At 40.9% G+C, this 11777-nt stretch overlaps 2 protein-coding genes across 2 annotated transcripts in view; one reads left to right on the top strand and one right to left on the bottom strand.

Annotated features, from left to right (window-relative positions):
• The window catches only part of LOC107755483 (sideroflexin-2-like), a 31383-nt gene extending 24163 nt beyond the window's left edge, over positions 1-7220 (top strand). The window contains exon 13 of the mRNA XM_016572284.1: positions 7095-7220. Within this exon, the coding sequence (XP_016427770.1) occupies positions 7095-7167 (73 nt within the window). The 3' untranslated portion in view covers positions 7168-7220. The remainder of the gene's footprint in view (positions 1-7094) is intronic.
• Positions 1-11777, bottom strand: part of timp2a (TIMP metallopeptidase inhibitor 2a) — a 31814-nt gene that overhangs the window by 8263 nt on the left and 11774 nt on the right. The window lies entirely within an intron of this gene.

Raw genomic sequence — 11777 nt, 5'->3', positions numbered from 1 at the left:
TATGTGGAAAATAATGTGTTTTTTAACCTTAAACCGCATAAACAACTTTCATTACACCAAATACACAAAATTATGTTATTTTTAGCATCATATGACCCCTTTAACTAACTTGGACATATAATTAATCTGAAGTTCCCTCCAATATTATTTTGTAACGTTTTATACGCTTATATATAGTTCATGTTAACTAATGCATGAACTAATGTTAACTAATACAACCTTATTGTAAAGTGTTACCAATAAACCTGAATTGAATTGAATTGAATATATGATTAAATATATTTAAGAAAATTTTTATATGTATAGAATGTCATCTTATAAGACCACCCGGATGATGTGATTTTTGTGTGTATATAATATATATATATTTTTTGGGGGAGGGTAAAATTTAGAATACATTTTAAAAAAGAAAGTTATTGATAAATCATGATTTATTCATTAATACTATCATATACTGATTTTACACACAAATTTGTTGCATACACACAGTTAGTGAATGAGACCCAATATTTTCTTAATATGAAATCCATTAAATGTGTAACACAAAAGTTTACCAGAGACTTTATAAGGGGAGGAGACTCGCTTAAACGTGTATCAAAATGAATGGAAGACATTGCAATTTCAATATAGCAGCAAAACCATTGCTATCACATTTTATTCCTTATTTGAAATGTTTTTCATTCAACAGTTTTAAAGATTTCTGTTTTTCTCATTTCAGTTTAAGTAGATAGGAGATAGGAGCTGAACTTGCATGACTTGAATTAGCCATCTGGGGCATTTCCAAGATGGCCACCGAGTGGACTGACTTGCCTTCTTAGGACTAAATGAATTTCCATTAGCGTAGCATTTCTGAAACTAAGAACGCCAGAGGGGGCGGAGCTGACTGCTATATAAGTCGGCCCGGAGCACCATTTCATCAGAATCTTCTCCTTCAGCGATGAGACCATCTCTTCGCTGACTCTGCAACGAAGCAAGAAGCCGAAGCAAGAAGCTCAGCCTGCTCTTCCGCTGTCGAACCAAGCCACTGCAATGGAAGGAGTTTCCCCTGCGGCCATCCGGCTGGATAAAAAGAGCAAATTTTCTGAGCAATTTCTCATAGCGTGTTATTTCAAATGTCGCTTTGCAAGTGTAGCTCGTGCAAGGACCCACTGCATGAAGCTGACGGTCATGATGAGTGTGTCGCCTGTCTGAGGGTCTCCCACGCATAGGCTGCACTCACCGAGGCTTTATGTTCTCACTGCAAGAGCATGAATCTCGCCCATCTTCGCTCGCGGATCACCTTCTTTTATGAAGGCGGTCCTCCCCGCTCTGTTCTCCCGACTCCTTTCTCTCCAAAGAGGAAGGAACAGCGGGACCATCTTCTCGGGCTCGAGTGATGTGGTGTCGGCCCAGTGCCCGTGCGCTTCACTCTTCCCACCGGTGTGCTTTGCACGCGAGGATCAGTGCCCCTCATCGGATGCGAGCAGCTTGGTCTCCTTTGGCGCTTCTGAGGAAGAGGTGGTTGTCGACAACTCCATGTCCTTGACAGCATCTGACGCTGACGAGTGGGCATGTTCCGGCAAAGAGCCTGAAGCTCCCCCTCCATCTCAGTCTACGTGGCCCAGCGTAGACTCGGAGCTGATCCGCGTTCTCACACACGCTGTGGAGGAACTTGGCCTTGAGTGGTCGGCCCCAGAAGAGCCCGCCCCCGGCCTTCCTGAAAGGACAACGTCATCCTTCCTCCGGCCAGCGTCCAGCTCCCTTCGTGCCTGTGGTGCACGGCAAGCTCACCAAAACATGGCGGGCTCCGTACGTGTTAATCCCTCGACTGCTGCAGCTCTCACCACCATTGACGGCGCTTCGGACAAGGGGTATTGCAAGCTCCCCCCTCTGGAAGAGGCGGTGGCTGCTCATCTTCTTCCACCATCGAGCCGAGGGCTCAAAGCTGCAGTGCATCCCTCAAAGCCCTGCAGGATGACGTCAGCCCTAGCCAACAGGGCTTATGCAGCGGCTGGCCAGAGCCGGTCCAGCCCTGCATATGATGTCTGTGCTTCAAGTGTTTCAGGCCAAACATCTCTGGGACATGGACGAGTCTGGCCGGGATCCTGGCGCCTTCACGGAGCTGCGTGCGGCGACAGATCTGGCCTTGCGTGCTACCAAGGCGACGACGCAGGCAGTGGGCAAGGCCATGGCTAGCCTGGTGGTGCTGGAGCGCCACCTATGGCTAAACTTGACGGACATCAGGGACGCTGAAAAGACGGCCTTCCTCGATTCCCCGGTTTCCCCCAAGGGACTTTTCGGCCCTGCTGTGGATGGCTTCACTGAGCGCTTTACTGAGGCCAAAAAGACATAGCAAAAGCTGCGTCATTTCCTGCCTATGCGCCCCATCACGGCAACTGTTTCAAGCCGACCAAAGCCAACGTCCACACAGCAGCCTGCAAAGACGGCGCAGTTTCAGCTCTCGCACAAGCCAGAGCCTGACATCCAACAATGCCCCCAGACGACAAGGAGGTATCCCTTCCCAAAGCGCCAAGGTTCCCGTCCTCGTGTAGTGCTGGACCCTGAGCCTAAGAAGTCGTCCTGATCTGCATGAAGAGAGGAAAAGGAGAGGGCAAGTTCTCACAAATGCCGAAACCCCCTCAAAGAAGGCTCGCGATCATTCCCCACCCTTTCGAGCACCTCTGAGCGGTGGAGGTTTTTTAGTGCAGACGTCTGAATCAGGCCCTCATGCGACGGCCATTCAGAATGTTGACTTTGAAGCAGATCCTCGTGCAAATTCGCCCAGAGGACTGGTTTCTGTCTGTGGATCTGAAAGACGCTTACTTTCACATCCAAATAGGGCCCTGTCACAGACCCTTCTTGAGATTCGCCTTCGAGGGAGTGGCCTATCAGTATACGGTCCTACCGTTTGGTCCTACCGTTTGGCCGTCGCAGTTTCACGAAGTGCGTAGATGCGGCTCTTTCCCCTCTAAGACAGATGGGAATCCGCAATTTGAACTACCTCGACGATTGGCTAGTACAAGCCGACTCAGAACGGCGGCTTATCGCTCACAGGTCGTTGTTGCTCAACCACGTAGAGCGTCTTGGGCTGAAAATCAATCAAGCCAAGAGTTTTCTGATTCCCAGACAGCGAGTCTGGGATCAGTCATAGACTCTGTAAGGATGCGAGCTTGGATTACGCCGGAACGCTCCCTGACTATCCAGCGAGCGGCAGCGTCTTTCAGGCTGGGGGCTACACGTCCCCTGAGGGCATTTCAGAGGATGCTCAGCCTCATGGCGGCTGCCTCCTCGGTTATTCACCTGGGCCTGCTTCACATGCGGCCCCTTCAACTTTGGCTGAGAGACCGCGTTCCGTCCCACGCCTGGTGCCTGGGTCGCTTTTATGTCAAGGTAACACATAGCTGCATCAAAGCTGTGGCTCAGGGACACAAAGTTCTCTCTCCTCCTCGTGGCCCCTCTCTGGAGAAACCAAGTCTGGTTTCCGGAGATGATCCAGCTGCTGTCTGCAGCACCGTGGTCAATACCACTGAAGAGAGACCTTCTCTCACAGGCGCAGGGCAAGATTTGGCATCCCCAGCCGGAATTGTGGAGCCTTCACGTCTGGCCACTCGACGGGAGTAATACCATTTTAGAGGCTAGAGCTCCAACTACGAGACGCCTCTATGCCCTCAAGTGGTCAGTCTTCATTGACTGGTGTTTAGCACGGAACCAGGATCCGGTATCATGTGACGTGTCCCACGTGCTAACCTTTTTGCAAGAGCTGCTGGATAAGGGGCGCACCCCTTCCATGCTCAAAGTCTATGTGGCAGCCATCGTGGCGAATGATTCTCTCGAGGCTGGCCGGACAATTGGCAGAAACGACTTGGTCGCTAAGTTTCTTAGAGGTGCTCGGCGGTTCAACCCTCCTCGCCCTAAGACGGTGCCAGTATGGGACTTGTCTATAGTCCTGAGAGCTCTCAAGAGCTCCCCCTTTGAGCCACTTCAAACAGCCGGCTTAAGGGTCATGACACTCAAAACCGCTCGGCTTTTGGCCCTGGCGTCAGTCAAGCGAGTAAGGGACTTGCAAGCCCTGTCTGGTAGATGTAGTAGATAGTAGATGCTATAGCTCTGGCTTATGCCTCGGCTGGCTTGCGATGCCCTTTGGGTGTGAGGGCCCATTCCACCAGAGGAATGGCCTCCTTTTGGGCCTGGTCCAGTGGGATCTCTATTGGGGAGATTTGTGCGGCCGCCAGTTGGTCATCGCCGTCTACCTTTATTAGATTCTACAATTTGGACGTCCCTGCCCTACTTATATAGCAGTTGGCTCCGCCCCCTCTGGCGGGCTCAAGCGCCATTGGTTTGTTGAACTACACAAACATTAACAAATCAGGCTTCAATATCAGAGTAAACAGGAGTTTCCCCCAACCAGTCGTCAATGACGACGCAACGCTCGTTCCCTTATCTCAGGGAACCGAGGTTACGTGAGTAACCGGAGCGTTCCCATACCTTGCACAAGACTAAATTGGGTGAGCAAATGTTGTATTTAAGTGTTATTTAAATTGCTTTTTAACAAGATGAGAAATTGGAGTTATTTTGGAATATAGAAAAGTTTCTGTTATGTTGTGTTTTGGGTTACCATTGTGGTGAGCCTGCACTTAGTAAAAATTGCGTTTGTCATGCTAACATGCGTTTTTTATTAGCTACACTTAAGAGATTCAGTTAGTCAGTTAGATTAGTTTGATGTGTCATTTTATTGTTTTACTCAATTTAGTTATGTTTCCAGTCCAGTTTCAGTTTAATTCAATGTTAAGAAAACCCATTTCCAAAGTTTAAAAACCACTGTCAACAATTAAATTAAGTTCAGCCAATGAATTTTTTTTTGAGTGTGGAATCTTCTCAATGTTTTTCCACCACTGCTTGGACTCAGTAAAATATACAAGCTACAGCACATGGCCTGCAGAGATTCTGTCACGTCATCATAAAATGATGAAAAGGCACATGACTTATACCATACTTTTCTCCATGCCACCTCTCATCTGAGGCCTTGTCTAAACACCAGCGAGAGGTCTCTTTCATATAGAGTCATGCCCCCAAACCCATATCCCATTTCCTGCAAGTTGAGCATTTGCAGCTGTCCAGCATTTCTTTAGCTCTCTTTGTCAGGTCAGCCAACATGCGGCAGAGACGCCTCCTCTAAAGAAGCTGACACATGACAACCTTGCGCTGACTCATTTATTCTCATGCCATTTATACTCTCCCATATTTTCCTAAATCGTTTTTAAATGGCTGTTATTTTTTCACTGAAGTACGGCACGGAAACATAGAATGGAACTTAAGGGGACGAAAAGAAGCCTCTCTATCACACAACGAAACCCCTCACCCTCCACAACCCTAAACTTCAGCCGTGTCGTCCTCATAGTCAGCTTTACCTTGACAGAAGAGTAAACAGCTGCAAACCTTCTAATATAAACTGTGTATCACATTTATACAAACTCTGCTGCTTAAATTAGCAGAGCAGAACTCAAACAATGATTTCATGCTTTATTGTTTGTGATAAGCTCTACTTTCTATTTTACAGTGCTTTCATCTGACAAGTATTTTAAGATCTACAGATAAATTGTAAATTTAAAGATCTACAATAATACATTTCTGTCATTAATGAAGTTAAGCAGAATATATTGTATATGTTATTGATTGACAAGGAAAAAGCTAGATGGGAAGTTGAGAATTAGTCAAAGATCATATGAGATGTCGATTGTTGCGTGTGACAAAATCTTTAGTCAAAGGGTCCAAAACAACACTAAACCCCATTGGCTTTCCGTATATGAACAAAAACACAACATTTATCAAAATGTCTTCTGTGTTCCACAAAAGACAGGTTTGAAAGTTATTGACATAATTTTCATTTTTGGGTGAACTATTCCTTTAAGCAAGCCCAAAAAAGCAGAAGTATATGCATTACAGTATATGCAAGTATATTGCATTACAATATACATTTAAAGTATAGTGTATGGCGTCAAAGCCATTATTGCAAAATCAGGGTGATCAGGTCATTCTGAAGGGGTGTATTTTGCAATAATGACCAGAAGAACATGCATTTTCCTATGGTTGCTTACCAAAAAAGTAAACAAATAGACATGAAATATTGATATTAATGAGTATATCAGTAAAATACAATGGTCACATGGTGGGACAATGGTCAGTTATACAGTTTAGTCATCATTATACAAAAATATTTGACTATAGAATGTTGTGATTGACAAATCAGAATCAAGTATTCCAGAGAGTTGTGTAATATAACAAACTATAAAACCAAGTGGCATTAATATTAATTAACATAGCACATATGTAGACTTCAAGCAAAACAAAGAAGTTTGTTTGGTTTTTACATTATAGAACATTCTGTTCAAGCATTTATACACTTTCTAGCTGTCAAATGCTAGTGGAGATCATTGTATATTCATAATTCATTTATGTGTGTTGTGATAATATTCATAATTATGAATTCTATTACATCAATCAATATATGAATCACACTTCACCACTGTGCTGTGAAATGAAGTACTGCTTATGAGTTATCACTGTAAAATGGTGTTGTTTACCTGTTGGTCTTGTCTACATTTGCCTAGTAAACCAATGTGGAAACAATTACAGGCTAATGTTGCCCTCAAGGCTAAACTTGTCTCAGTAAATGGGTGGATCTTGTCGGCGCTTGGCAAACTGTTTGCTAAATTGTCCAGATATATACTGGAAGTCACACTTTTTGCAACATATTCACCTAAAAATAACCAGTCCTTCCCATGTCCACAGTGTACTCAGCCATTTGGTGACCTAAAATGAGGAGCAGTGTCAATATGCAACATTTATTTGTGTTGGCAGTGCCTCTGGCAAGAACAAGAAAGGGGAACAGATATTTTAAGTTTCTGGGGTATTTCATGGGAATGTCAGATGCGTACTGCACAAAGTGAACCAACTTCACAGCACAAATTACAAAGTTTTGCTGTCCTTTATTTAAGCATTGTCTGCTGCAGTTGATCCCAACTGGTTTGTACAGTACATTAAGTGACCCAGTACAATTCCAAACCCATATATAATCTGCGTTTTGTAATGTAATCTGTATTTTCTTTTGTTCACAGCTTTCTTGGACGAGGATATGACACACAACCTATCCCTTTGGATATGACACACAACATGTGTACATCTGCCTAATTTGACCGGCTTCTACCAACCCTGCTGCTTAGACCAGTATGAACTGGCTGTTATGCACGTTAGTGCAGGTTTGGTGCTGGTCTGGCTGGTGGACAAACATAATCATGATGTTGTTTACCATTGAAACTCACTGGTTAAGTCATTCTTGTTGATTAAGCATGGTGGGGATGCAAAACACAACATATGCTGATCTTTTTAGAAGTGACTGACGACATTTTATTTATTTTTTATTTTTTAATTTATGCATTTTAAATGTTTGACAAATTTCTATCAAACTGAATGGAGCAATTTTTAAATGGTGTACCCTAACGTTTTTTTGGAAAGAAATTAATACTTTTATCTAGCATGGATGCATTAAATTGATCAAAAGTGAGAATAAATATTTACATAAAAAGACTTTTACTAAAAATTCTATTTCGAATACATGCTATTATTTTGATCTTTCTATTCATCAGAGAATCCTTAAAAAAATCACAGTTTTAACAAAAATATTAAGCAGCACAACTGTTTTCAAAATTGATTCAAAATTCACCTTTTCCATTACAAGAATAAATTACATTTTAAAATATATTAAAAGAGAATACATTAATTTGAAATTGTAATAATATTTCACAATATTACAGTTTTTGCTGTATTTTTGATGAAATAAATGCAGCTTAGGGAAGCATAAGTCTTCTTTCATAAACATTCAAAACTCTTACTCCTAACCCCAAACTTTTGAACGCTAGTGTACATGTTTTGAATTCGGAATAAATGTGAACTTTGAAATTAATTTAAGTATATAAACGAAATTTTCAACAAAAAAGTTTTAAACACTACAGCAACTACATTCACTTTGGCATTAACAACAAATATTATACATAGCAAAGTTAAGGATATTTAATATTATACACAGCAGAGTTAAATAAATCCTATTGTAAATATTTGTAAAAATATACATTTGTGCACGGAATTGTTTTTGAGTGATTTAAAGAAGTTGATTGGACGTATGGCCCTAACATCAGCAACAAGATACAGTAGAAAAGTAAGCATTTTCTTCACCCTTTTAAAAGATAGAGCTTTTTTCTGCATCTCCTTTAGAACATATGCGAGTCGTCGACCCATTTTTGAGCAAATGACATTCCAACTCCTGATCAGTGATTGCAAATACACCCAAAGAGAGCTTATGAATGTCTGAAAGCTGTCTCGTCGACTGAACCCAGAAAAAACAAAAACATCTCTAAAAAAGGAGAAGATTTACTGCGCACAGTCTCATGTTAATCAACTGCAGATGAAAATGAATCAAGACAACTTCTCAAGTAGGCCTTCATCAGCAGCAGCTGTCTTGTAAATCCGGCTTCCAATTACAGCTGCTGAAGTTACGGCCTACCCACCTCTTATGTTTGAGTCAGAAAAACATATTCAAAAACTGACCTGAGGTCATTTTGAAGAGGTCTTAATATTACCATATTAGCCGGGCTGCTCCTCCTTAACCCCACCCTGTCCTTTCATAAACAGGCAGTCTTTGCACAGCATTGATTTGCTCTGCCAGCTGTTTGGATCGGCTGTGTATTTTGTTAGGACAGCTTGTTTTAATCGAGGTATGCTCTGGAACTTTTCTGCAAAACTACTTAAGCAAACGCCACAATGAAACGGAGATACAAATGGAGCACAGTTTATGAGACAAACTGGATTTTACAAGTTGAATTAGACTCGCTACTTAAACTCTCAGGGCTAATTGAGGTTAAAGGGATAGTTCACGCAAAATTTTAAATTCTGTCATCATTTCCTCATCCTCATGTCATTACAAAACTTTGTCTTTATTTATTCTAAAGAACATGAAAGGAAATGTTTTGAAGAATGTTACCGCTGCTCTCTTCCATATAATTAAAGTGGATAGGGACCAGGGTCTGTCAAGCTCCAAAAAAAGCATGATAAAAACATCATAATGTGAAAATATTGCTTGACCGCAGTGGTCACCATTCACGGAAAATCAAACGTGTTTCTAAAGACATTAGGGTGAGTAAATGATGACAGAACTATTCCTTCAAATGTGAGGATGAAAAATAGATGAATGATATCACAGGAGAGTCAGAGATAGAAATGGAAAAACAAAGTGTAACGGTTGCAGTTTTTGAGGCACTTGCTCACCATGGAAAATATGAGCCTGGGGATATAGGATGCAGGGACATAAAATAACTAGAAAAAGGAAAACACACGCACACGTATGCACACTCACAGCCATTATTATACACCCATGGGCTCACTTTATGGGCTGGAAAAGACGCAAATATGAAGGGTCCACTGCTCTTAAAGTTAACTATAGCCCCCTCCTCCTCCTATCCAAGTTGCATGCATTTCTGTGTATGTCAAGCCTTTCTGGGTCCTGAGCTATAGGGCATGATAACACTGTGCCAGAACTAAAGATCAATAGTCTTTTCTAAAACCAATTTATCGTGTTTCCAGTGTTAATGTAGGTCAAGCTTCAACACAAGTTGTTTTGCACCTAAAATTCCAGATGCCTAATGCTAGGCTAAAAACGTTTTGAGGGCAAGGAGGCCTCGCTTCTCCTGGTGAAGTAATCAAGAAATTCTCCAAAGGATTCTGAGAGTATCCTGCAGTGAGGAGCAGAAACACAGTGGCTGCTGCCTGACTCTGCAGACATCATTTATTAGTTTGAGAGCGTTCTGTTACTAACATCATGAAACTTGTGAGTACATCCCAGGGATGGTTTGGTCTGGTCAGATGACCAAGTAGAAAGTCTGTAAAATGTAAGTTTTAGCTGATTGGATTTCACTAATTGTTTATTGGCTGTTTAAGTGTCACATGTAGAAGGGTCATCAAAGGAAAGTCCACCTTAAAATGAACATTCTGTCATTTATTCATCCTCATGTTATTTAAATCTGTACGACTTGCTTTCTTCTACAGAACACAAAAGAATATACACTGTTCAGCTGATCTCTGCTCTGGACTTGCACAAACTGCATTGCAATCATTTTCCAAAATGTAATTTATATGGAAAAAGTCTGTAAACGGCCATTAACTGATGCTGCGTTTAAGTCCTCCTGGGACATTCGTACTTACGGGTGAAGTCGTAATTATGACATCAGGTGCGATCAAGTAAATTTGGTCGGAACAAAATGGCGATTTCACTTTTCTACATAAAATGCAATGTTTTTTTAAACTCTACATCTACAAAATGATGAATAAAGAATGTGCATCATAGTGTTTTTGCTTTTTTCTGTTTTTATTAAATTTATGATGTAAACTGAATCACTATATATTCTATGGTAATTATACAATAATATAATATTTTGTATCTGTAACTTGTATAGTTTTATTGTACATTACAAAAAATATTCATTTTATTAATTTCAACAAATTTACCGTCAATAAAGATGCTGCATATCTATAATCTTTGGGTGCGTCCATTGCATCCGACACGTTTTTTCACTGACCTGGCCCCAACTCGGAAACTCGGGGCTTAAAGAAAATTTCAAGTTTTCCACTCGTAATAACAACTTTGTGCTGGCATTCATGTGCGTTCAACTCGTAAATACGATGTATCCATGATGCCAGAGAGGAACCAAGGAAAGGCTATATTGCTGCTGTTCCTTAAGTGCCACCTACTGTCAGATAGTGAATGTGCATTCTCATTCAGCCTGCCTGCTGTTTTGATTTCATGTAGATATGTTTTATGTAGCATAATTTCACATAGCTAAAGTCAGACCATTCTGTTTCTGCTTCAGATTTTGAAATTATACAATCTAATTAAAATCAGAAACTGCTACATGTAGCATCTTTGTTTGGATCGTGATTAAAATTCAATGGTTGCCTCTAATTTTAAATGGCTACAGAGAGTTTGGCCTGTAATACAGCAAATAAACATCTTGTTGATATACTCATATTATCAGTTTTTCTTGTCTTTTGCTTGAAAATAAAATCAATATTTAAAAAAGGGCAGTAAGTATCGGCCAATTTGCTTGTAAAAAATCGAAATCGGTCATGAGAAGATTGTGGATCACTACAAAAAGATGATATTTTGGATAAAAAAGTTCTCCAGTTTTTTTTCCATTAAAAGAGAGTCAATAGGGTCCAGTGTTGTTTTAAACCTCTTTGACTTTCAATGAATAGACAACTCCCAAGGTTTTTTTTTTTTTTTTTTTACATTTTTAACAGACAGTAATACCCATGTATTGATCTGAACTATTTTGCATTATGACTATAATGTTTTTCACATATGATTTGTTTCCCGACATATCCAGATACCCATCTCCAGCCTCATCTAAACTTCTAAGCTTGTCTAGATCTTTTATATCAGGTCAGTCAGATTTTTTCAAGCTGATCTTTTTACATTTTTACATTTAGTCATTTAGCAGACGCTTTTATCCAAAGCGACTTACAAATGAGGACAATAAAAGCAGTCAAAACTAACAAAAGAGCAACGATATATAAGTGCAAATGACAAGTCTCGGTTAGCCTAACGCAGTACACGTAGCAAGGTATATATATATATATTATACACACACACACACACACACACACAAGTAGATAGAATAGAAAAAATAAAAAGCTAGTTTTTTTGTTTTAAATAAAAAAAGAAGATAAAGTAGAATTAAAATAGAATAGAA

Source organism: Sinocyclocheilus rhinocerous, unplaced genomic scaffold (genome assembly GCF_001515625.1).
Source record: "Sinocyclocheilus rhinocerous isolate Xijiao unplaced genomic scaffold, SAMN03320098_v1.1 scaffold140, whole genome shotgun sequence".
Lineage (NCBI taxonomy): Eukaryota > Metazoa > Chordata > Actinopteri > Cypriniformes > Cyprinidae > Sinocyclocheilus > Sinocyclocheilus rhinocerous.
This window is presented reverse-complemented; position numbering and strand designations above follow the sequence as displayed.